This window comes from Hypoxylon trugodes (assembly GCF_022578975.1).
Source record: "Hypoxylon trugodes strain CBS 135444 unplaced genomic scaffold F4822scaffold_2, whole genome shotgun sequence".
NCBI lineage: Eukaryota > Fungi > Ascomycota > Sordariomycetes > Xylariales > Hypoxylaceae > Hypoxylon > Hypoxylon trugodes.
In genome coordinates, this window is record NW_026250017.1 from 3127151 (window position 1) to 3152004 (window position 24854).

Below are 24854 nucleotides of genomic sequence, written 5' to 3' on the forward strand. Positions count from 1 at the left end.
GTGCAAGCCTTGTGATCGCATACTCTTCCTCCGAAACTCTTTCAACTTCTTCCTCAACATCCACCATTATCTCGCCACGGGATACTCAACCGCCCCATAACTTCCCGGCAAACCCCCTACGCCTATTAGTTTGGGCATAATGTTGCCCTCTTCGGTGCGGCGGGTTGTTTCTGCCGCACCTCAATCATCACTTTTATCAAACCTCGCTCCTACAAGCACTCGAACACCAGCTGCCCTCACTTTCTGTTGTAACCCGAGAGGCCAACAGAGACGCCGTTACTCCTCGTCGAAACCTTCGAGCCCAAACGACTCCCCGAAAGGTATCCCCGACGGCCAAGTAACGGCTACGCCCTCCCAATCGTCGAAACAAAGCAGAGAGAAGCGAAGGAGCAAGGCCAAAGAATGGACCGACATTCAGCAAAACCTCCCAAGTGTTCCTAGTACACAACATGTACCACAAGAGGGTTAGTATAGGCTAAATCAAACCTCGCAAATGCAGTGATAAAATGCCAGTACTGACGTTCGAAAAAAAAGCCGTGGCCTTATCAACTTTCTTCTCTCTACATCGACCGATGTCCGTAACCCACAGTTTTCCGAAAACAGTGACCGACGATGCGTTTGCTCAAATATTCGCCCCCCGCACGAAAAACAATAAGTACAGTGATGTTATGTCCACTATCTCTAGGACCGTCGATGAGCTTGAACAGCCCATGGAGAACCTAAGCCTGGATGCTCAGCAAGGTGGCGAAGCCATTACAGACGCCAACGGCGAGTCGATACACAAGATAGACCTCAAGCATCCCGATGGCACCAACTCGAGCGTCTATGTTCAACTTAATGCCATGTCCGGCCAATTCTTACCCTTTCGCCCCCCTCCGTTACCCCAATCTGACGCCGCCGCCGCCGCCGAGGTTATAGAAGATGTACCGCAACATCGCGTCTACAAAGCTATGTTAACGCTCGAGGAGACGACAGACGAGAACGGCCAGATTCGGATCATGGCACATAGCCCGCTATTGATTCAGGAAGCGCCGGCGCCGCGTACGTTCCTTGAACGCATGGCCCAACGCCAGATCCGGTGGCGCGAAGGTCAGAATCGAGACATGCTCGCGATTAGTGTGCGAAGACAAAAGAAATTGAAGATGAAGAAGAAGAAGTACAAGAAGCTGATGAAGCGGACACGTAACATTCGACGAAAGTTGGATCGGGTCTAAGGCGAGTGCTCGCCCTCCCCCTTTGTACATAAGAGCCTGGGACCTAGTCGCCTACATTCCTGCGTGCTCTATTTATATGGTGTACCGAGCGGGTTGTTTTAATGAGGTGTATTAGGTCGGATTGTTTCGAGTCGTTTCTTTAGGGTCTTCTCGTCTACATAACTAGACTATAGCATACCTTTCGGTTTCCCGGAGCATTTTTCTGTAGATATGCTGCAGTGATTCCCAAGAAAAAAATCTCATCCAATTATGAAAGCCATGATAACATGTATGATTAGTGATTCACCGGGTTTTCAACCATCAACTCGATCAGCGAGTAAACGACTTCGGCGGCAGCAAGTGCTGTTGTCTGTCCCGAAGTATCATAAATAGGCGACACTTCCACGACGTCACCACCAATGATATCAAGACCGTTCAGCCCGTCCAGAATTGTGAGAAGCTCTCTTGATGACCAGCCTCCGGGTTCGGGCGTTCCGGTTGCTTAAATTGGTATCGGACAACGTCAGCGAAACCCCAATTTTGCAATATCGCTTGGCTATAAATGTCAGGACTTACCTGGTGCAAACGCGGGATCAAGGACATCGATATCTACACTAATATAGACTTTCGAATCTCCAACTCGGTCTTTTATCAGCGAAATGATGCCTTCGGCGCCATTCCTATCTAAGTCGCGAGCCTTTACGGTAGAAAACCCACAACGAACATCGTTCCTCATATCACCTTTTCTACGCGAGAGAGGGGCGCGAATACCCGCATGGATAGAGGTATTACGAATGAGCCCCTAAGGGAGTCATCAGTATCGTCAAGTATATTTCAACTCATATGAAGGGATTTACCTCCTCGTGAGCGATATGAAGAAAAGTTCCATGATTCAAGCCTCTGAAAAGTACCATTAGCCCCAAAGCTAGCATTCACGACATTCATTACTCACGCATAATCCGACAGGCCACCCCCTATATAATTAAGTGTATTAGCCCCCATGCGGACCATAATATATGTAACTCACCTAATACTGCGGGATCCCAAGTATCTGCTAATATGTGAGCCGGAGATCGTATAGAACTGTGGGAACACGAACCAATATGACTATCGAAATGAATAACAGAAACTTCTCCCCACCGCTTATAAGTCGACCTCAACGCTGACAACGTTGTGGTATGGTCTCCGCCTAATGTTATGATTCTCGGGTGAGTAGAATAGCTTTCATTAGATGCTTTTCTACCCGAAACAACCTGAAAATTTCCGGTAAGCTTTTCCTTTTATTTCGTGGCAGCTGATACTGACTGCATGAGCTTTGTCTAACTGAGCTAGGGCGACATTATTATCCAACCAAGTCAGCGGCACATCGCCGCAATCTACAACAGTTGCCCATGACCGAAGAGGATTTCTACCTAGTATCTCGTTAAATATAGCCATTTCGAGCATTACTAGGTGTATTTTACCAGTATAAACACTCCATGAGAAATCGGCTTCTTTCCGTTCACTTCCAATTCTAATTGCTCTCGGGCCATAGCGGGCTCCGGGTCTAGCCGTGACTCCCTATTCAACATTAGGTACCGAACAAAACCGACTGAATAATGTTTACCTAGGTACTTACAGTATCGAAAGGTGCGCCCAAAATTGCAATATCATACTTCTTTCCTTCGGCTTCGCTATCCGATAGACAATTAAGATACGGCAAATTCGCATATGTTACTAAGCCATTAAACTGACTCCCCGTAACAATATCAACATCATCTATCCCGAACATCGGCTTTTGTCCGATGGATATAGGCTTCTGAGGAAATTGCCACGCCGCCTCGATATATGTTACACCAAACACAAAGAATAAATTTCGGAAGTGCATACTCTGATACTGTTCGAATTCTGCTCCTTTTAATTTAAGTCGCATATAGTAAAAGTAAAATCTTTGGGCGACAATTCCAGATCTACATCTTATAAGTGGGTAAGTCAAGTCTCACTTCCTTATCATGAAAGAGGGGTATCTCGTACCTACCTAGGTAATATGCTTTCCTAAAACATCATGCAAGCCCGGAGTTTATCGCAACCCTCGTCATCCTTAACATCATAGTTCGCTATCAAAAGTGGGAGTGGCTCCCCACGGTCGTAAGTTCTTGTCGCCTCGAGGAAGGAGTTATGGGAGATCAAATCTACTCAATTTGAAACTCTATCGCCCAACTCAATTAATTTCATCTCTAATCATATTCTAAAACCTCCATCATGATTATTCTTTTCTAGATATTTGGTCTTCGTCAATCGCATTGATCTTATACCTCTCCCACTCCTCAATTTTCATTAGAATTAAGTTTTATACCCTACTCAACAATTACTTTACTTCAAATACCGATACGACGACGTAGCATATCCACGTTTCAGTAAACCTATAATCCAATCAAGATTTTTTAATCTCTCACTATGACTTCGGCGGTTCAGTCACACATTCGGATCTTCCCATCAGCCAAAGCGAGCCCAAGTCCTTACACCGAAGTCGATGATGAGAGGAGCTCCCTAAACATTTCGATTCCTTCAGCGGCAGAGCTAGAACGCACAGTCCAATCAACCCTCGGTTAGTGGCGACAGGAATACTTCTACTGTGGTGTCTGCCTCGTAACTGCGGGGACGCTTATCACTCTCATGTATTTATTCGATGGCGCGCTAGAACCCGAATGGAACACCAGATTCAAGCTCAGTACCGCCGTCATCGCTGTCATGAGTTGCTACCGTATGGCGCTTAAGGCAGTAATTGAGTCGTGTATCAGCCAGGGTGCTTGGATCTGGGTATCAGGATTCCGCAAAGGAAAGGTGGAAGCCAAGCTGGAAGACTTCAAGATGTTCGATGAAGCCGCGACAGGACTGTAGGGGAGTCTAGTCCTCATATGGAGAATGAAAGGAAAGTAGGTGACATAACACGCGCAGAATACCGTTGCGAAATTAATTTTCGGATAAAAATAGGCATTTAGCGTGCGTTGGAGCCGCCATCATGATCCTCGCCCAGGGATTCGAGACATTTTCATCGGCGATGATTAGTTTCGATGAAGAGAATGCGCCATTGTTGAATGGGAGCAATGCCAATGCTTCATTAGCCCCGCCACCCCCCAGGGCCGAGACGTGGCATCACGGCTTTTCGAGGAGCGCGGCTAGTGGTTCGCAATAACGCCTTCAGTAAATCACTTATAACTAACGAGATGTAGATTTGTCCTTGAGCCTTTCCACAAAGGCCGCGATTTATGAGGGAATCATATCTAGCGCCATACCAACGGCCCCGGTGTCTTGTTCGGGGACAGCTTGCATATGGCCGCCTTTTCCTACGTTAGGTGTATGCGGGAATTGCACCGAATCCGCCATTAAGTTATCTTGCGATACGAAGAATGACTGTAATTTTACCATGCCATCGGGTACCTCAATACTCAAGCAAAGTTCTGCCAGTCCCGACCTAGATTTTATCGTTGCGCCCTCCAACGGCATCATGGGCATTTTCAACTCAGATCCAAAAGCATTGTTTTCAATATTCGATATTATGTCCATATCGCAAAACTCTTCAGGAATCGAAGCCCAAGCCCACGAATGCGCCCTATGGTTCTGCCTTCAAAACCTCAACATTTCAGTTGGAAACGGCATTCAACAAAGCGATATGTTAACAAATTGGTCCAAGACTGAATTATCCACAAAATTTGATGCAAATTCTGGTGAATTTACGTTTGTGGATATCCCGCCAGAGCTTCATGTTCGGAATCAGACTCGCTACTCCGTTCCTGAGGATTCAATCCACGCATTAAAGAATTTTATGAACTCGCTGATGTCGGGTAGCGCATTGGAGACTGCTGGAGTAGTGAAGTATTCATCCGATTGGATCGAAGCCGTACGGAACGCGACGCCGGACCTAGATGACTGGGTAGCAAGACTTGCACTCAGTATAACCAATCATATTCGGCAAACCGGAGACTCCGATGAGGAACAAACACTTGAATACGTTGGGACACCGTACGTCATGGCCTCCCACGTTCGGGTTAACTGGCTTTGGATTATCTATCCGTTGACATTAATGGTCTTGGCCTTTTGTTATCTCGCACAGACAGTGTAGAGAACTGCACGCGACCGGGTTTGCGCATGGAAAGGCGACTCATTACCTATGTTGTTCTCGCATGTCCACCCGAGCATCTATGCACAGGTAGGCAATGGTATGGATGTTCCAGAGGGGCTGAACGGACGCGTCGGGTGTACAGAGATCGAATTGGTGCAGCAGGATGACGGCCAATGGCTCTTTAGGGAGCCAATCAACGGCTGATGTTACGTCTACAATTCCTGCCGACATTATATTGCCGAGGCTTACTTCTTGATTAGCCTTGGTAGTTGCTCCTATAAATACAAGCTGCGCGGCTGCATGGAATGGTAGTGGAACGCACGGCGCGAAACATCATGACCTTTCTATATCCCTGAGGCGACTCCCAAAACGCCCGATCAACTGCATTCTTCCCGTCTCCTATACCATTCATCTTGCTTATTTCGAATGACTAATATCTATTTTACTGTTTTAAAACAAGCATCTTTGGCCCGGTCCCAAGAATTAGAAAAAACGTATATGCATTTGATGGTATGTACCTAGGTATGTCCATGCTCCCCGTAATCCATCCGCAGGGATGCCCTATATACTTTCCATCCTCCTAGGAACACCCGAGGTTTGAACCTCCTCAATTTCGTTCCCATATCCTAAAACGTTGAAACGAAAGTCCGCCTCTGCCCATTTTTAACTCGTGAATCCAACTTAACTCCTCCTAATGCAATCCGGACGCCTATGCTCATCATTCACAGCCAAGAAAGCCCACGATCATACGCCGCAACTTACACCATCGTCTCTTAACGCATCGAGTAATACTCTGGCGGCCTCTTTATCCGGGCCACTACTTTGGTCGTGCATCTGCGCTTGTCCCGGGCCTTGTCCCGGGGTTTGGTTATGTATTTGTCCGTGCATTTGCCCATGTCCGCCATCATTGATCTCTTCATCGCTCCACGCTCTCTCGATCCAATCATCTTCACCTTGCCCCTCGTAACACATGGGCTGGTCCGGATCCACTGCATCCGCGCCCCACGCCGCAAGGACCTCGCTGGCGAGGTTGTCGATGTTGAACATTCCTGACATGCCAGACATATCGACTTCATTCGTAGAAGGTGGGTTAAGATGCGGGTGATGCCGCGGATCAGACGTTTGATTCGGATTCGAATTCGGATTTACAGGGTTGTTCGTAGTTCCACCCTGCAGAGAATCCGGTGAATTCGACTCCTCGTCCGACGATAACGAGCGTACGGTACCCGGTATTATATTCGCAGTTGGATTCGGCATGAAATACGAACCCTGGTTCTGTGCCGCTGCTTTCCGTCCCGCCACAAGTGCTCTAATGGAACTGAAGTCGGCAGCGAAGAGCCCGCGCAAATTCGCCGGGAAATCGGATTCTTCGACTAATCGCCCTTTGCTGAAACATAAGTCCATAGTCATGGCTAAACGTAAGTAGTACCCCGGCTGCGAAGCGAGAATATCGGTCCAGTCCGAGATATTCGCTTGTTTACCATCGTTGCGTAAACCGGATATTCCGCCGCCGGCACTGGCGGGTGCATCGAGTTGTGCAAGGTTGATTATGTGCCGGATGGTTTCGGATATGTAATCTACGCCGTCGTATTGTGGTTGGTAGGTTTTCATCGCTTCGATGAGGATGTTCAAGCGGTGTTGTTTGGCGGCTAGGTGCGGATCGGAATCTGCTGTGTTACCGGGTTTGGTCTTGTTTTGGGAGGAGAGTTTTACGTCGATTATGTGGAGGACTAGCGGGAGGGCGGTGCATGCGACGCTATTATTGCTGTGTTAGTGGACTTCAAAAAGGGGGTTAGGTACAAATGGGGAGCTTACGCGCTGATCGGAAGCCACCGGACAAGACGCAGTTGCAGGAGTTCTTTGAGACATTCTGTTACGCTGCAAGCTGCGTCTTGGAGCTCGTGCCTGTTCTCGTAGATATTAGAGAATTCGCGGAGATTGCTGCTTAGGTTGGGTGAAGTGCATGCTACAGCAAGTTGTAGGACTTCATGATGACAGAGCGCTGCTCGGGCAGAACTGTTTTGAGATATTAGCGATTGATGCGATAGTGGGGGTCTACGGGAATGGGAGTCTTACTGGTAATGCATGTACATCAAATTGGTGTACAAGATCACGGAATCATGTTGAAGCTGATTCTGCGCATTCGTCATCCTCGGCGTATTTCCGCCGCAAAGCCTGGGGAACCGGAGTGTCGTGGCTTTGTACCACCTTCTCAACGCTGCTTTGCATTCTTTCAACTTCGCGGTTCCTTCTGAACCCAATTCCCTATCCCAGCCAGGTACGTCATCGAGAGGGAATACTAAGGTCACGAGATCCGTCAACACGGAGCAGAGTTCTCCCAATTGGACGAATATCTCGATGAGACACCTCTTAGTCTCTGCATTGTACACCTTTGACCGGTCGACTTCATCGGCTAAGTCCGTGTATCCGAGACCGGGGTTCGCGTCGAGATCGAAATGCGCTCGGGAGATTTGCAAACTCCGCCGTACGCCGAGTGCTAATATGCGATCGCGGATAAGACAGCACCACCATAATCGCTTGAGTATGTTTTGCTTCTTATGCTGTACCGGGTCCGTTATCGCTGAGTAATTCTGTTTCACTGCATAGAGATGCGCGTCGGAACTTTTTGCGTTTTGGATGGCGATGCCGAGCCATGTGCTATTTAGCTTTTTTGCGGCGAGAGACCAATTTGTCGCCCAGAAGGATAAGAGGAGAGCGGTTTGCGCTAGGTCGACTAGGGAGGTCTCGGTGTCGAAGTCGAAGAGGAGCTATTTCTTGTAAGTGGTTGTGATTAATCGGGTTAGGTGAGAAGTTGTGTCACCGTACCTTCGTGCGCCTGTAGAATGTAGCCCTGGCAGTGCGTATGTTGGGGAACCCCAAGGCTTTGATACTACTTTTCGAGATGAACTGAGAATACGGGTTAATTTTATCGTCATGGGAAATAATATGTGACGGTTATGTGACTCACGTTACAAGACGAAAATAAGAGCCCCTGAAGGAAAACTAGAGATATCTTGTCGGTTGACCCGGATGATGGATTGCAGTACATGTCCCAAAAGTCGCCTTCATTCAGTATCGGCATGATCGGATGGATGTGCAAAAAGTATTGTTGCACGAATTCGTCTAATATCGCTCTTGTTGGGACTCGGAGGCAGCCTTGCGATTCTAAGTAATTGACATCTTGAGGCATGATGTTATGAAGATTGCCGGTTTTGATGAACGGGTAGTATGAGTATGTGACATCGGCATTCATTGCGATGCGCTGATCTCCTACCCAAAGGGGTATTTCTGGGGACGTGAAGGAATTGAACGTATTTAGTGGTATAGTTGTGGCTTCTGGTTCTTATGTTAACTTCAGTTAATTGTCGTGATATCGGGACTTAAATGAGGCTCACCTTGAATTATGGGGGGAGGACTTGGAATCCTATTGCCGCGTTGATCGTTGAGTACACTTGTCGCTGTTAATCCCGTGGCGGTCCATCTGTCTACATCAATCTCCACGGTCTGGGTTTCATTTTGATTCATTAAATCGGGTGCGTCGCGTGACGAATGATCATGTTCTTCCTCTGCCCTTGCGGAAGGCATTTGTCCGCCGGTTCGTGAGTTTACTACATCTTCTGAAGTCCGTCCATGCGCGCATTCGTCTCCTGCGTAAGGCGGATATGATACTTGCGAATTATCGTTTTCACCGCGCTGGCCTCTTCTACTAAGTAATTGAGATGAGTAAAAGCAATTTTAAGTACCTAATAAATGAGGAGGAACTCACAATCTGGATGCTCGTCCAGTAACAACGCATGTTTCGTTGTCGAGATAACAATTCATGCATGGCCTACCGCGCTGAGAGACATCGCATCTCACTTTGCGACTTCGGCATGACAGGCAAGCCTTTGGCGCCCTCTTGCGCATCTTTGCTGAGGACTTGGGTTTGGGTTCCACAGTCTCAACTGTCGTCGAAGACATTGTGACAGGTACATAATCCATGGTTGCTCTCGCTGTCAACGAATGCTTCGACGTAGGACGAGGACAGGGAAGTTTGAGATGGGAATAGGAAGAAGGAAACAAATTAGCCCCCAGGAATTGGAGAAGTTCGTCGTGGGGTTTGTGGGGTATACCCCATACGCCAGTAAACGCCCTCTAACAAAGGACCGTCTAGGTGCCCTTGGCGATCTTCATGGTGGTATGGTAGTTAAGGTAGTATGGCGGTGGTATGGTGGTAGCTCCGGTCAGCCCGCCTTCCGTTCAGACGAAGCAAACTAGAAAAGTACCAGGAGGCTTACGAATCAAGAATTCGCTGAGGTATGGGGTATCTACATGTAGACAAGTAGTTCAAGCAGCTAAGATACATAATGCAGGGACTGGCGCAAGAATGGCTGCATCGGAGATAATACCAAATGTATAGTCATTGGAACAAATGGAAACATCCATGTGGTTTCCTTGAATGGAGCAGCCGTCAACTAGAAGAACCAATGACAGCACGTGGTAAGTGTCCCAACCGGTCCTCGTGCCCCATGATAAAGAGCCAGGGGGTTCAGAAGTTGTGGAGGAGTGTACAAAAGAGGGATCAAGAAGCACGCTACAGATGTAGAAGATCGCAAAACTGTCGAATCAGAAGAAAATCCGCTACCCCGAATTGGATTAATAATGATGTTAGTCGAGGACTAATTGTTCCGTATTTGCCTCCTAGCATTGCCAAAGTTGAGTCTATCCCTTTTTTCAAGCTGAAAGGAGGTTCTGGCCAGAAGGGTACTTATTTTGAGTAGGGTGTGATGGCTATTAAAGATGTATCTTTTTGCCGCGGCAAAAAGCATATAAATCGGTAAAAAACTCGGTTAAAAAAGACCCATCATTAATACCCCTGTCACTTACAAGACTTAACGCAAGATGCTCTCATCATAACAACATATACTTCCATAAAAGTCTTTATGTAGACTACAAATTCATAATTCCCTGTACTACAGAAAGATAGAGAATAAAGTAAGAAATTATCCACTGATAAGGAATATACAAAGCAACGAAAAATTCATGACGTAGATACGAGTAAGGAGGCGTTCTGGCTTTGCTTTGTAATCTTGACCGGTATTTCTCCAAATCGACTATTACTCCCCGGTTCCCTGCGTCTCCAAATGTAATACTACCTACCTTATATAGCGCTATATTCCTATCGGGTCTAGATCTATTTGATCAAAAGGCCCCTGAACTGACAAACCTCAACAATACAATACAACTACTAACTCTAGTCAACGAATACACCAGCCAAATACGTCCAACGAGTATAACAGCATACGAATGAATGTTTGCCAGGTTACATTTTCATATCATTCTAAGGCTTCGTAATGGATTGCGTGGAACCAGTTAACAGCTGGATACCATAACGAAGATAACACATGGTTCGACTATATATCAAAAAAACACCATGTCTTCAAGGGGTCCTTTCTCGGCATGGCACCACCATTTAAGCATAATGAGGCTCTATCGAATTATTCAGCCTCTTATATGTAACCGAATGAGACATATGCCGGCAAAAGGCTAGAAGTCCCGACAGTAACATCGTTCTACCCCGGACATATTCGAGATAAGAGACACGTTCCAAGGTACCTACCTATGTATCTACAGTATCAAAAGATTGCCCCGCGATATGCGCCCCGCTTCGCAGTTAACCCTCAGTGACGCGGCTGTCAACGACGCTTAAGAGCGCTTAAGGCAGGTAGTGTTGACATTCCCTTGAAGCGTCTTATATACTGTTTCGTATTCGTCGTCGTAAACCATAAAGTTAATCATTATGCTGATATGTATTCTATCGAGCACCAGGCTCAGGTCATTCTATCGTAATAATTTCTACATCTAAGAGGTAGGTAAAAATGAGAAAAGATGGGGATGGCCCATTCCAGTCTAACCGATGTCATCTATTTTGACGTCCCACTTCACCCAGCCCAGCCACATCTAATCTTTAATCCGAATCATCCCCATCCTCGCGTGTCGACGATGAATCCTTAACCTGCTTAGGTACTTTAACGAATAATAATAGGGAACCAGCGAGAGCGACGACTATCGCTAACCCATAGTAGGGCAATCCAATCCAGCCACCGCCAAGTTGCATGCCCAATGTAAAGAGTCCGGCAAGACCCGGCTGGGCATACAAGCTACCGATGACGTCTGCCATGCCCACAATACTGAAAAGCCGAGAACGATGCTCTGGGTCGACGTATAAACTCATAAGACTCTTAGTCAAGCTGCTAAAGCTAGAACCAAGAGCCATGACAACCAACCCAACGATAAAACCAGGGAGGCTCGGCGAGATAGCAAGAATGAGTATTCCCACGGCTAGGAACCCGTACGACCAACGCGCAAGGTAGAGATCGCGATGGTGTTCATCTTTTACTCGCAATAACTTGGGCGCCGTGCCCTTCATGATATACCGTGAAACCCACGGTAGAAGAGCTATTGCTTGAACGACTGTAACCGCTCCATATCCCGTCTGGATGTAACCTGTCTGCGCGAGTCTGATATCATATCTCTTTGAGATGAATTGGGCCATGAATCCAAGCGTTGCGATCAAAACTGGCATGGATCCCAAGCATGTCAAAAGAAGGAGGATAAGGGATGGGGATTTGAGCATGGACAGGGACTCCTTGAACCGGGTAAACGATTGCGATATTTGTGACTTGAGATTTTTGGCTTGGGGCTCTGTTTGAACCTCCGGCGCCCGCGCAGCTTCTCCTTCCGGTTGGTGCTTTAGCGTCTCTGGGACGAAAAGGAACAGGATAGCGCTCGTCACTAGGGCGGCCATAGCGGCCCAAATTGGTGGCCACGGCCCTAGCTTTTCCATCACGAAGGACGAAATCGATGGCGAAAGCAGAACACCACACATACTAGCGACGTGAAGACGTACGAATGCAACACCCCTATAATCAAGTTAGCCTCCACTGTTACCATTGGGGAAGGCGAGTAACCTTTTTTCTTCGGTAGTAGAGTCGGTGATTATACTCAGTATAATCCCTATGAGAATAGCGTTACCACCCCCGATCAAATAGCCGGCGGAGCCAAGCCAGATCAATTCTACAGGCAATACGTTATTGAAGTACAAAACCGTCACTCCCCACAGAATGTTCAGAACCGTTCCGAAGAGACAGATAATGAAAACCGGCTTTCGCCCGATCCTATGCTTAGTAAGTCGATTTATCCCCATTAATGCCTATGGCATGATGACACTTTACCTGTCAGCTGCAAAACCCCAAGGTAAAGCCGCGAGAAAACCGACTGCGGCATCGAGACTGCCCGCAATGGCCATGATAAACGCTACCCGTTCCTGAACCTCGGTCCCCTTGCATTCTTTCTCGTCAATTGGGCCATCTTGTTGAAGTCCATAGTATTTCCTGCAAACGATGTCTTCTAAGACTCGCGTCACAGGGGTTCCAATGAACCCGCTCGAGCAAGAGGCAACAAATGCGATGAGGGTCAACAAATTGATGATAGTGCGCCCATTGTGGATCTTGGGAACGTGCACGCTCGGAATTGAGCCCAAAGATATATGGGGGCGATGCGACGGGCGCTGAGGCCGATCAGAGCGTTCTTCTCCCTCTAGTAAAGTCGACGCCTCGCTAATCTCATTTGAGTTGCGACGCGCTCGCGTATAGCCGACCATCGTTATTATGTGTTGTCAGGAAGGAATTGATTCCATGATCCTATAGACATTTTTTCAATCTTGGAAGTCGGAATAGTCGTCTATTTAACGGAGCACGCTAACTACCAGGGTAAGTAAGATAAGAAGAGGACTCCAGGTAAAATAGGCCCATGATGCGAAGCCTAACTCGTTTCGAATGGTCTACTATGCCATCGTATATGGAGACTTACTTCAATCGGAAGTATCCCGAATCCCTAACTCCGCTGAATGTAGTGCTGACAAGCCCCATAATCTTAAGAACTGACGAATCAGAAGACGGATATTTGATACTTAGGTGCCAATTTTAGATAGGGTCGTCTTGAATGACTCGCACAACACCTTACGTACGTTCTTGCGCCATTAATAAGGGCCTACCAAGATTGAGCTGAAGTCGAGAGTATGCTATAGTTCAACAGAGGCTGAGTTATAGATGCAGTGAGATGGGTATATACACTTCAGCATCATGAAGATCGTTCAATTGTGAGGCATAAATAGCCCCCAACGCGATGCCTCAATGATGAAGCGAAGTCTACCGTAAACGGTAGGTATCTGCGGTGAGCTGAATGGCTTCAAAGACCCTAACCCTAACCCCAACTTCAACCCCAACCCCTGAAAAATCGTAGCGGTACCTATGCCGTCATTTCATTAGGTAGTCATATACGAGGAAATCGATTATCAGCAGGCATTTTGCTTCAAATCTCCTGATTGTCTCTCTTTAACTAGAATCGCGATGTCCAAGTACTAGCGATGTCATTAACGCAAACGCCCCACCGCTCACTGATGAGATACTTCGGCTCATCGCCGCTGTGATACAGGTACGGCGTACAAAGGTGCGGAACATTACCGATGATGTTTATAATTGAGAACGCTACGGCCTTCTTCTCTATGCTTCGGTTAAACGTCGTGCTAGCCCAACCCAGAGGATTATACTTTGTACTGGATTTAATGATACACGCAGGAACAGAATCTATCTAGCTTGCCATTAAGCATCAGTGGCACCAGCATAACCGTCATGAGACCGACCATATGGGGGGCTAACAACTCTGTTGTTGCGCGAAGAGATCGCAGGTATCTGCTACGGGAACTATCGTATACATACACAAGTAGCCTCTTTGTTCCATGAGCTCCTTTGTCCTTGTATCGGCGATAAGGGCTCCACCGGTACTTCCCAAGATGTATCGCTTCATACAGCTCAACTACTGACAATAACAGTCGGGCCTGGTTTTCCGAGGGGATGAGATGTCGAGTTCGCACCCTTACGCTCGGTGGTGGGTTCCCGAACCCCACCAAGATTTCTTCCCGGTATCATTGTCAACATCGGTAATCATTCATCGATCCTATACGCTTTATTCGATATCTGAGACGATGATACCATATTGTCCCTCCTAATTCAGCTATGCCACGAATAGGCCGACGTCTAATGGGATTCCGAGCGTATTTCCCACCAGGGCTATTGTCTGATATGTTCAAACCTTCTGGTAAATGAACAGCGTATTTTCTCAGTTATACTAGAAGTACATTTTTGTTCGTTCGATTGAATATTGCAATTGGACGAATTGAATTACCATGGTAACTAATCCCAGGCTTCGTCTCAAGAACCTGCTTGACGAGAAGAAAGTGATCATTGCGACTTTCATGACTCTTAAGGGGGTGAGAACGGCACAGATAGTTGCTCAGACTGGCGTTGACGTAAGTGGAATGGCTGTAACGCGGTAAATCTGGGCTAACGCGTAGTCGCAGGCTGTGATAATCGATTGTGAACATGGTCCGTCTACATCGATACCTAGCAGGTGTCTGTATTAATTTGTGGATAGGTAACATAAGCGACGCCGATATGCATGATATGGTCGCCGCGGTATCCGGGTTGGGCGTCTCCCCAGTCGTCCGCATACCAGGTCAGGATGGAACGGTCATTAAGCGAGCCCTGGATACGGGAGCCCAGTAAGTTCCCACACTGCTGTTATGAGTACAACAAAGCCTAACATCCGACGAGCGCGATATTGGTACCCATGGTCAACACGGCCCAGGAAGCGGAATCAGTCGTGAGATTGGGCAAATTTCCTCCTGCTGGCGTAAGAGGACAAGGATCTCCCTTTGCACGTATAGAGTATGGGTTCAAAACACCCTCCGAGTACATCGCTACGGCGAATGAAAACGTAATCACAATGGTTCAGATTGAAACCGCGATGGCGGTGGAAAATGTCAATGGGATTGCCCAGGTAGATGGCGTCGGTGAGTTACCGATTTCCCATGTTTGTGTTTAAGTTATGACTGATAGATTTTAGACCTCCTATTCATCGGCCCTAATGATCTTGCGTTGTCCATCTTGGGATACACCCCGGCCAAGTTTACCGAGATCGCATTTCTCGAAGCCATTGATAAAGTAGTCGCGAGCGCGAAGAAGCATGGGAAGAAAGTAGGTATATTAACAGCGGACGGTGAAGCGGCGAAAAAGGCGAAGGGGCGCTTTGACCTTGTGGTTGTCAATGGAGATGCGAAGGCAATGATGGCCTGGTATGAAAAAGAATTGAAGATTGCTAGGTCTTGATCAATATGGTGGCTGTCTCAGGCAGAAGATAACCAAAGTTGTAAAAATCACAGCTCCCAGATTTCGGATGTATCCGAAAATATTTTGCATCTGGAAAACTTTGTGTAACACGAGACGGAAGCGATCCGAAAATATCTCCAAGGGCCTAGGAGAAACTAAGTACCAACCCGATCCCATATTCATTATTTTCGCAACATGAATGGAAGAAATCGGCGTCAAGTCTTAAGCCTACCGCGCCCACTAATTTCATTTAACTCATTTCGCTACTAAATGGGCGTTATCGCAACCTCATAAACACAATAGACATTTTCGTACATAACTACCTCGGTATCTAAGTAACCAATATAGCCAAAGTAGTTGGTTCTATGTGACTCGATCTCTAGGAGGCTTCCCATCAATCATCCCCTTCATATGGTCGACCATGCTGATGCAGGTAGCTCTTTGAATCTCCGCTGGAGACCCGCCGATATGAGGGCTCATGACCAAGTTCTCCAGTTCCAAAACATCCCCGTAAACCCCTTTAATCGGCGGCTCGCTGACCCATGCGTCGACACCCGCAGACGCAATCACGCCTCCTCTCAAAGCCGACCATAAGTCTTCTTCGTTGACGACCCCGCCACGTGCCACGTTGATAAGTATTGCGGTCGGTTTCATACTCTTCATTATCGGAAGCGTGATGAGATCCTTCGTGGTAGGGAGAAGAGGTACATGAAGAGACAGCACGTCGACGCGAGGCGCCAGCTCCTCGATTGAGTTAACCCGTTCATGTGGGATCAGACTCCAAGGGGTCGTTCCATCTGTCGGAATGTAGGGATCGTACCTATAGCGATCAGCAGCAGGCTATGCAAAACGGATCAAAATACGCACATTAGGATCTTACCGTCGAAGGCGCCGATACTAGAATTATCAGCATGACATTCGTGGTAGAAGTTGAAGTAGAAGTTGACGTTCGTTGCGGACATACTACTTCTTTGCTGTGAGTTGACCGATTCGGCCACCTCCGATGATGCCGAAAGTCTTTTCCGTTAGCAAAGTCGCCGAGTAAAGGCTTTTAAACTTCTTATTAAGCCTTTCACCAGCTCTCATTTGCCTCGATACCTCCACGAGGTTCTTGGAGCAAGCGCCCACGAGAGCCAGGGCGACTTCGGCGACGTTTAGAGCCTATCGGTCTCGTAAGACTACGAGTCATCTTCTCTAGATAGATGAGTACTAACGCTTATGCCCGGGAGATTGCATAGTATGACACCTTTCTCTCTACATGCCTCGGCGTCTATGTTGTCGTAACCGGCGCCATGGCGTACGATGAACTTCAATTCCTTAGTCTGCCGGATCAGGTCCGCGGTAACCTTGCTTTTCGCGACGAAGAGCCCGACAGCATGTTCGGGCCAGGAGGAATGCGAGGAATGACCGGGCTCAATAACATCCGGAAAAGTCTGGCGCATATATTGCGTGCCTTCTGGGTCGAAAGTATCGAGGGCGACGACCCCTGACATGGCGGTTTCTATTCAGGCGGAAATACAGTATCGAATTACTGCGATGAGACCGAGACACTTAATTAATCAAGGGGATTATACCAAAGATTATAGGTTGAAAGCTGGTCACGCTGTGACATCGTACACAGAATTGCCCCATTAGTTGCTAAAACGCATTGCGGATGTGGAACCCCGAGCAAATTCCCACAGCTTCATTTTCGGAATCACTTCCGTCATGTTGAGACAGGCACCGAAACCATATTCAAGAGAAACCATCAGAATGCGGTCCGAGGATGCCGAAGGGGGTTTAGGGACCGAATTATGTAACACTGGAGTCTATTTGTTGGCTAAGTCAAAGGCGTCGCAAAATCGCCACCGAGGATATCAGGATAATTGATTTGACCAATATGACACAAGAGGTCCCAAAAGCCATGCAAACGAGACCGAATGGTGGCACCGGTGAAATCACCGACGTCGGAAGTATAGCCGGTAAGAAAGGTTATCTGTGTGGAAGGACTTAATCCATTGTGCCACCGAAGCGGCGGTTCGGCCTTTTACGCAAAACCCGAGTGAAGAGTCCATTATTACGAGGATCAGAGTGATTGAGGTAGGTCCGGGCCAGGCCCAAACGGTAAAGCCGGAGGGAGCTAGACGAGGAGTGAACGACCGCTGACAGCCCGATGTAGGAATTTTCGATCGCCTGGTTCGGAGGAGACAAGGCGAGGCCGTCAAAGTGTATGCTAGCTACGAACCCTTAACACCGGCGGATGTAGCTGAAGTTATCGTCTTCGTTGCTGCCAGGCGCGAGAACGTCGTTTTGGCAGACTCATCGCTATTTCCAAGTCGTCGGGTAAACCCCAACCCCCAAAGCCTTGTAGTTGTAACTAATTGAAGATTGGACGGCATCTACAACTATCTTACACCAGTCTTTAAACCACCACGCGATTATTATAAGACTACTCGAGAATAACTACTTCGCCGACAACGTATAGTCTTATTAATCGCTCTGCAATCCTGCCGGGAAAACCCGGAGCATCGGTGAGTCACGGCGTTAAAATCGGGATATGCTTCCGATAGAACGAAATAAGATGCAACGAGCTTCTAGTCCTACCTACATAGCCTTTCAGTATTGAATTTCTTTAGAGTATCTTACCTTTTACTATATTTGATCCTGCTGCAATTCGAGCTCGCCGTCTTCGTCATGCCGATATATCACATTGGTTCGTCCATGCCCATCATGATTTTACGGCTCTCAAACAGAATCTAACAGCCTACTATTCCCTCACCAAACTCAATCCTGGTGTGACAGTTGAACAGAAAGGAGAATGGGAAACACTCCTCAAGGACATGTTGGGTAAGGTCCCAGGTCTGGTCTCATTGGAAGTGAACTCTCCTCTTGCTTTGACGGCACATCGTAGTCTGGGTTTCAGTCTGGGTTTCAATCTGGGTGTGCAATCTGGGTGTGGTATCTGTGCTAGAAAAGGCCGAAGATCTCAAGGGCTACGCGACACACCCAGCACATTTGAAGTAGGTAACACGCTTGTTTTTCAGTTCAGCGCCCATTTGGTCGGTATTCGTTACTGATGTGTTCGGTTAGGGTGCAAGAACTTCGTGAGAAGATTTGTGGAGAGACGCTAGTCTACGATCTTGAATTTTAGCTAGAAAAATAAGGGAAAGGGAGGGAAGATTAGGATGATGCCATACTAGTTACCATTCATGCCAATTCACGTATTTTTGACTCTCTCTTCGAAATAGAATCGGAAGCGATTGATTTAGATGTGTCCATGTGTGTCTCCTAGAGATTCGCTTCTCAACAACCGCGTAATAAGTAGAAAATGGAATATTACCTACTCGGGAGGCGGGGCGATACCCCTGACTGTCAAACCACTCCATCATAATAAGGACCCCTGTCTCCAACGTATGTATCCCGATTCAGTACACTGTATTTAGGTATTGCCTATTACGCATCGAACTGCTTCTGGGCCAAAGTGAGGTTTCTTAATAGACGAAGATAGAGGCCGCACAGCTTGCTGTAATCTCTTCGGAGTCAACCCCGATCTTCCAGACCGGATTGTTCGACAACAACTAGGACGGAATTTGTCCGATGCGATGTCTGCCAAGGAGGACTTCACGAAGAGAAGAGCTATCAATGCGCACGTCTCACACATACAACCAAGTTTACCTCTGCTAACCCCAATAAGTTGCCGACGGTGCCGACAACGAAAAGTAAAATGTTCAGGAACGACACCGTGCGTAAGCTGTGCAAATCGGCACCAATCCTGTATTTTCGATGGGACGGACAGGAAAGTGGTGATCTCCGAAAGGTTCGTGTCCTCGTGGAGCGCTATCCAAGTTAACAAAAGGCTAGACACTTGCGTGCCCTTGAGCGTCGGGCAACAATTTCTCATGGCGACTCTCCCGGCGAACCCGACCCGGTGTTGGCTTCGGCTTCGGCTTCGGCTTCGGCGGAAGACCAGAGGGGACAATACCGCCTCGATACCGAGATGAGAGACTCGAATATAAGTGGACACGGCCAGGAAAAGCAAACACCAGGAGGGTTTACTTTCACTAGTAGTGGGAGAACAGCTAACGCTGATTTGAAAGAACCGCCAGCTTCCGTTTGGAAGTTGAGTCAAGATGTGTGTCGGATTCTTGGAACGGAATCGGGCGGACGACCTAGCCATGCTGTGGGTGATACAGAAGAGTCGAGAGATAGTACTTCAGCGGTTAATCTACCAGAACACGATTACATCGTCTACCTCGCTCATATAGTCGACTTCCATCTTCACGCAGGCTGTCTCTTCGATGGCCACACAATATCCATTCCTCGAGGCGACGATACGGCGCCTGGTCTTCCGCATACAGAATCAAAAATTTGGGTTGTGCAAGTGTCTGCTGTTGTGGCTCTTGGAAGGCTATTCCTAGAAAAGGGGGCGACCGGCTCTCGACCCCCGGGGTTCCAAGAGTTTCTACAAGGCTCAGACGCCGTTCCATCCAACACTATACTGTTACTCTATCCACTTTTGGCAATAGAGGCTCTCTGTCTTCTCTCCGTATATGCTCATAGTGCAGATATGCATGCGGTAGCATACCTCTATGTAGGTCTACCTAATGGATAAAAGATACGGGCTGATACCAAGAAGATAGCGCAAACGATAGCGATAGCGCGCTGTCGCAATTTGGATGATCAGAGAAAGGCTCCCATTGGAATCGAAAGCGATGAGACAAAGACAGCGCGGAGGTTATGGCACACTGTCTGCATATTAGATCGGAGGTATTCTGCCGCCATCGGAATGCTTCCGAACTACCCAACGCAAGATGTAGATAACATCTTCCTAGATGAGAGTTCGGGTTTGGCCATAAACAATACGTCGTCCCTTAATCTTACCATTGCCTGTCGATTATCGAGGATCATTATGCGTAAGAGCCTTTGGCGCGCGATGTCCGTCGTCATCTCTAATGGGAAACAGTCCATTCTAAACATCATACCATCGATACCAAGCTTTCTCCATTGACGGAAGAAATAATGGCTGAGCTTAGATGTCTGCATTTACTGGGGCGGAGTATAAGTGTCCTACCGCATTTTCGCTTTGGACATTCCCTCCATGCGATATCGAGGCCTGCAGCGACATTACATCTCTTGTATTGCCACGTCAGTCAGTCTTCGTCCCCCCAAGGAATCCAACTGCTAAGATTTACTAGTGTGTTATTATCGCTGCCCAACCGATCCTTCTATACCTCTTACGGCGGCGCTTGAGTAGCGGCGAGCCTCCCGCTTTAGCTAGTTCACTGCTTGAAACCTCATTCGCCGTGCTAAGAAGCTGTGCTAACGCCGCAAACTTTGCATTGGATATAATCGCTATGCTTCACGACCAGAATCTTCTTGGTGAGTTATGACGTTCTTGGTCGCTTGATAATTGACTAAATCTAACAATGACATAGAGATATTCTTCTTTAGTAACGTTGAGATTACATTCTTAGCCGCGCTAGCACTGATACTCATTGACGTCGTTCTCCCAGCCCCGACAGGATCGGATCGTGTTGGAAAGGCAATCGGCGTCCTTCATGATATGGGTCGATATGGAAGTGCAACTGCGATTGCTCTAGGGGCTGACCTGAAACGTATCCACGAAGCCGTCGCGGCTCTATCTGGCTACCCTCGGAATGAAAGGGGGACTGAAGTCACGACAAGTCAAGATGGAGATTCTTTCAATGTCAGATTTCTCAACCTAATAGAAACCCCAAATCCACCAGAAAAGCCCGCCGGCCGACCAGAAACTCTTCAAGGCAGACTGGAGACCATGGCGAAAGACCCCGATGTTCAATTCATGGGCCGGGGCCAAGGTACACGGGTCACAACGCAAAGCAGTACAGGGAGATCCGCGCCGCAACAAACGGCTGCTAACATGGTACATGCCGAAGAATCTCCTTCTATTGCTTTAGGTGAAGCAGAAGACGCGTACAGCTTCGATATGCTCAATCTAGAATGGCTAGAGTACGTGCAGTAGCTTGGCGTGCGTTGTTCACTAAAGGAAATATACCAGCGATGTCCTACTAGGAACAGAGCCGTGAATTGCACCTAGTCACCACGCATCATGCAGTCATCGTATTGAAGAGTGCGTAGTAAACGCACTGTGCTCGTACATTCCCTTCGGCATGGGTTCGAGGGGTAGAGATGATGTAGGAGCGGCAGTGGGTCTCCGAGCGGCTATGGGTCCCCGAAGGTAGCATTGAGGTGGCTCCCGCGATGCTGACCCATGCTTGATATTCTTTTGGACGTCCACACCATACAGTCAATTATGTCTTCAACGTTCATTCGGATGCCTTGTTCTCGGGATTTGAATTCCTTGTCAAGCATTTAACTCACGTGCCATCCATAATGTGAATGACCCCCTATTTCGCCAATCGATTAAAGATGCTGCAAAACAACCTCCTACAGAAGGTTAGCCAAGACCAGATGTGCACGGTAAGGCAGGATATTATGCACCTCTTCACTACCAGATTACTAACTATGACGTTTCTTAGGCTATTGGTGTCAAGGTTGTAACCTCTAATGAGATCATACTTCTTGCTAGAGCCGCCGGATATGATTCCGTCTTTATCGATCTCGAGCACTCAGTGATGAGCATTGAGGATGCAAGTAGACTATGCTCCACGTCGCTCCTATCCGGAATCACGCCGTTCGTTCGAGTGCCGTACGAATGTGGAAGTGGGTTTGTGCAAAGGGTTCTTGACGGTGGGGCAATGGGCATCGTGTTTCCGCACATTAGTACCCCCGGTATGGATCTCCTCTAGTACGTCTGTAATTGGTACCTAGAGTCTGAGTAATAGTAGAAGAGGCGCGTCGCGCCGTTTCCATGACCAAGTATCCCCCAAATGGTCAACGGTCCCTGACAGCGGCACTGCCTCAGTTTGACTTTCGGAGAATTGCTGCGAAGGAGATGATTCCTCAAGTCAATGCCGTAGGGTCCACGGTGTTCGTCCAAGTCGAAACCAAGATGTGCTTAGAGAATATCGACGCAATAGCAGCAGTCGAAGGTGTCGAAGTCTTGCTGCTCGGCGCCAATGACCTATCATTGGAGCTAAGCATCTTAGGAGAGTGGGAGCACCCGCGGTTTCGGGATGCCCTTAAGTTAGTGGCTGCGGCGGCAAGAAAGTCGGGCAAGGTCTTTGGTATCGCCGGGCTGTATTCTCGACCCGATATATGCAGACATGCGGTAAGGGATTTAGGTGCACGATACGTCTTGGGCCACCTCGATATAGGGCTCCTTGCAATTGCGATGAACAAAAATGTGGAGCAATTGAGGAGTCTAGACACCAAGCCTTGATTCACTAGACTTAATCCCTTCAAGTTCCAAGAGGGATCATACCAGATCTCACTGCCAGACACTTATTATCGTTAATGTGTGATGTTACGGTGGCCCCGGGCAAGAGCAAGAGACTACGTCTACGGGCCTTTGCCCCACCATATAGATCTTAACGACATAGCAAAGCTGTGAACATCTCTAGGACTTTCAACTTCGGCATCCCGCAGATATTTTCTCGTTCTAGGTACCTAGTCATAGGGCTCAAGACCCGCATAGTCTCCATATTTCAAGGGTAATACCGCCGAATGGCTATTCTTAGTGTTTATGGAGAAGCTTGCAAAAGATTGCTTCGTTTAAGCAGAAGTTAAGGTAATAGAGTAGTATCGAAGGAATTCGATGTTCATGTTGGGATACGCATGACCGTCAAGATCACGGGGAACCAGTACTGAACCAGATTTGGTATATGGCTGGGTCGTGTGTTCGCTTACCCTTTGAGGGTCTTCGGATTCATACCTCAGTAGGTGTCTAAGTGAGAAATGATATATTAGGTACCTACCCGACAGAGATCCGGGTACTCAGGCATAGGTGCCTTTCCGAGGGGGTCAAGCATCTTTGAATACGTAGACCATCAAAGAGTCCCAATGAATAATTGGAGCTTTATCATCAATAATCCCAAGTTGAACAAACGGGATAATGATATGGATGATGATAATAATCCGACAATCCGGGTAACTGATATCCGCGCCTCTGGATCTTCGAGGCTTACCACATGGCTGCGCAATAGCTGACGATATTTTATGTAGTGAGATGCCTTTAACATGGATGAATACCAGGATAGGGCTTGATAATTCGGGGACAGTACAGTCCAGGTAGAGGGTCCTCTTTAAATTACTGCCTATCAACACGGCTGGGAGGACAAAGGACAGGATTTAACCGCAGGAAAGGGGGAGACAGTTATGCAAGGAAACCCTTGCTCCTCCGCCAATACATTCACCCAACTATGATTGCTATCGTAATGATTCGCAATGGTTCCCCGAAACAGCATCTAATGTCAGCACTAACTGAGACGGGATGGGCCGTGCAGATTGGATTAAGATGCCATCCCCATGCCAAATCTTACGATCAGATCCTCCAGGGCTGTCGATTCTCAAACTACGCTCGGTTATCACATTCTCGGTACATGCGACAGGGCCGACAGTTGTCCTCCATTGGATATCTAAGTACCTAGTCTATGCATGTAAACTCGCAGATCTAATCTTGACCGTTTGAACCCCCATCTTGTCAACGGAGATACCCGCACATCTTGATTCTTGACTCAGGCAAAGAGCTGAAATCGGTTCCGAGCCACGCAATCTATTGATTGGAAATTTAATCGGTGCGGGTTTGTCGGGTCGGGAGATCGAAGACTTTATGGAAATTCGGCATACCGTCTTCAGAAGCAACGGCTGTCCGTTCAGATACTGGTCCAACTGGCAGCTCCAGCTGTTGGCCCGTTCACTTATGTCATCTCACACCGACAAGCACACCGGTTTAGACGACGGTATCTTCATCCATAAATAATCCTGGAGCCTTTCCTCTTTTCATAAGCACGATGAAACCCAACCCGCCGCCCCAGATGGGCCATATTATTGATATATTCGGTAGATTGAACATGATGTTCCCTCTAATACTCCTAGTTAATTAGATTGCTAAACTGTCCCGAGACTTCGGGACGATCGAAAAACAATCCCGACTTTGAGTCGTGTGTGAACCGGATAGCTAACTTTTCTAAGCCGATAGGTCCCAAGGCCCCGGAAAAGAGAGTGTTTCTTAACCTCCGGTCCACGTTGTAGTGTAGTACATATGCAACTAGAGTCAAATGACCCCCAAGTACTAACTAGTCAAACTCCTCGGACATAAGGAGGGCAGGACGTATGTGATATATCACATTGCAAACCCTGGTTTTATTACACATGGAGAAAACATGTTTCGATTATTTCTGACTGTAATTTCAAGAACTGGAGCTCTTATCGTATCCTACCGCCTCGTGAATGAACTCATAGCTTTTATAAGTACCAGCCCCTGTTTTATCG

General features: G+C 47.6%; 9 protein-coding genes across 9 annotated transcripts; 5 read left to right on the forward strand and 4 right to left on the reverse strand.

Moving 5' to 3' along the window:
* Window positions 1–139: 139 nt before the first annotated feature.
* F4822DRAFT_425893 (uncharacterized protein) lies at window positions 140–1214 on the forward strand (the record flags this gene model as incomplete). Its single annotated transcript, XM_051460436.1, has 2 exons — window positions 140–464; window positions 535–1214. 2 exons carry the CDS (start codon window positions 140–142, stop codon window positions 1212–1214), a joined length of 1005 nt encoding a protein of 334 aa, XP_051318464.1.
* Window positions 1215–1488: 274 nt separating this feature from the next.
* On the reverse strand, window positions 1489–3060 carry F4822DRAFT_425894 (arginase; the record flags this gene model as incomplete). Its single annotated transcript, XM_051460437.1, has 8 exons — window positions 1489–1694; window positions 1770–1995; window positions 2051–2093; window positions 2146–2167; window positions 2221–2244; window positions 2293–2446; window positions 2499–2753; window positions 2812–3060. 8 exons carry the CDS (start codon window positions 3058–3060, stop codon window positions 1489–1491), a joined length of 1179 nt encoding a protein of 392 aa, XP_051318465.1.
* Window positions 3061–3629: 569 nt separating this feature from the next.
* On the forward strand, window positions 3630–5295 carry F4822DRAFT_425895 (uncharacterized protein; the record flags this gene model as incomplete). The annotated part of the gene is made up of 4 exons (XM_051460438.1): window positions 3630–3780; window positions 3874–4069; window positions 4167–4357; window positions 4406–5295. 4 exons carry the CDS (start codon window positions 3630–3632, stop codon window positions 5293–5295), a joined length of 1428 nt encoding a protein of 475 aa, XP_051318466.1.
* A 465-nt stretch (window positions 5296–5760) lies between these two features.
* F4822DRAFT_137941 (fungal-specific transcription factor domain-containing protein) lies at window positions 5761–9481 on the reverse strand. Its single transcript, XM_051452799.1, has 7 exons — window positions 9062–9481; window positions 8691–8998; window positions 8264–8631; window positions 8122–8202; window positions 7372–8063; window positions 7111–7311; window positions 5761–7051 (listed from the first exon to the last, which is right to left on the reverse strand). Exons 1-7 carry the CDS (start codon window positions 9274–9276, stop codon window positions 6040–6042), a joined length of 2877 nt encoding a protein of 958 aa, XP_051318467.1. The 5' UTR covers window positions 9277–9481; the 3' UTR covers window positions 5761–6039.
* Window positions 9482–10493: 1012 nt separating this feature from the next.
* Window positions 10494–13666, reverse strand: F4822DRAFT_391785 (MFS general substrate transporter). The gene is made up of 3 exons (XM_051457155.1): window positions 12510–13666; window positions 12246–12452; window positions 10494–12197 (listed from the first exon to the last, which is right to left on the reverse strand). Exons 1-3 carry the CDS (start codon window positions 12935–12937, stop codon window positions 11243–11245), a joined length of 1590 nt encoding a protein of 529 aa, XP_051318468.1. The 5' UTR covers window positions 12938–13666; the 3' UTR covers window positions 10494–11242.
* Window positions 13667–14251: 585 nt separating this feature from the next.
* On the forward strand, window positions 14252–15685 carry F4822DRAFT_138205 (Pyruvate/Phosphoenolpyruvate kinase-like domain-containing protein). The gene is made up of 5 exons (XM_051452801.1): window positions 14252–14644; window positions 14696–14720; window positions 14770–14896; window positions 14949–15187; window positions 15241–15685. Exons 1-5 carry the CDS (start codon window positions 14522–14524, stop codon window positions 15501–15503), a joined length of 777 nt encoding a protein of 258 aa, XP_051318469.1. The 5' UTR covers window positions 14252–14521; the 3' UTR covers window positions 15504–15685.
* On the reverse strand, window positions 15686–16996 carry F4822DRAFT_441561 (D-3-phosphoglycerate dehydrogenase; the record flags this gene model as incomplete). The annotated part of the gene is made up of 4 exons (XM_051462879.1): window positions 15686–16323; window positions 16371–16400; window positions 16468–16664; window positions 16718–16996. The coding sequence occupies 4 exons, from the start codon at window positions 16994–16996 to the stop codon at window positions 15867–15869; spliced, it is 963 nt and encodes a 320-aa protein (XP_051318470.1). The 3' UTR covers window positions 15686–15866.
* A 386-nt stretch (window positions 16997–17382) lies between these two features.
* On the forward strand, window positions 17383–21483 carry F4822DRAFT_425900 (uncharacterized protein; the record flags this gene model as incomplete). The annotated part of the gene is made up of 10 exons (XM_051460439.1): window positions 17383–17464; window positions 17662–17825; window positions 17902–17961; window positions 18119–18502; window positions 18573–18586; window positions 19344–20073; window positions 20119–20395; window positions 20446–20627; window positions 20678–20861; window positions 20918–21483. The coding sequence occupies 10 exons, from the start codon at window positions 17383–17385 to the stop codon at window positions 21481–21483; spliced, it is 2643 nt and encodes an 880-aa protein (XP_051318471.1).
* Window positions 21484–21890: 407 nt separating this feature from the next.
* On the forward strand, window positions 21891–22803 carry F4822DRAFT_425901 (Pyruvate/Phosphoenolpyruvate kinase; the record flags this gene model as incomplete). The annotated part of the gene is made up of 3 exons (XM_051460440.1): window positions 21891–21941; window positions 22001–22253; window positions 22310–22803. 3 exons carry the CDS (start codon window positions 21891–21893, stop codon window positions 22801–22803), a joined length of 798 nt encoding a protein of 265 aa, XP_051318472.1.
* Window positions 22804–24854: the final 2051 nt, after the last annotated feature.

Bases quoted from the DNA above. Each gene is read 5' to 3' on its own strand.
- F4822DRAFT_137941 (XM_051452799.1), bottom strand. From the start codon at position 9,276: ATGGATTATGTACCTGTCACAATGTCTTCGACGACAGTTGAGACTGTG. The intron at 8,632-8,690 runs GTGAGCCTCATT...CATAAGAACCAG, and splicing joins TCCTCCCCCCATAATTCAAG to AAGCCACAACTATACCACTA. The intron at 7,312-7,371 runs GTAAGACTCCCA...ATCTCAAAACAG, and splicing joins TTGATGTACATGCATTACCA to TTCTGCCCGAGCAGCGCTCT.
- F4822DRAFT_391785 (XM_051457155.1), bottom strand. From the start codon at position 12,937: ATGGTCGGCTATACGCGAGCGCGTCGCAACTCAAATGAGATTAGCGAG. The intron at 12,453-12,509 runs GTAAAGTGTCAT...TACTAAGCATAG, and splicing joins TGGGGTTTTGCAGCTGACAG to GATCGGGCGAAAGCCGGTTT. The intron at 12,198-12,245 runs GTTACTCGCCTT...ACTTGATTATAG, and splicing joins TCTACTACCGAAGAAAAAAG to GGGTGTTGCATTCGTACGTC.
- F4822DRAFT_138205 (XM_051452801.1), top strand. From the start codon at position 14,522: ATGGTAACTAATCCCAGGCTTCGTCTCAAGAACCTGCTTGACGAGAAG. The intron at 14,645-14,695 runs GTAAGTGGAATG...GCGTAGTCGCAG, and splicing joins TTGCTCAGACTGGCGTTGAC to GCTGTGATAATCGATTGTGA. The intron at 14,721-14,769 runs GTCCGTCTACAT...ATTTGTGGATAG, and splicing joins GATAATCGATTGTGAACATG to GTAACATAAGCGACGCCGAT.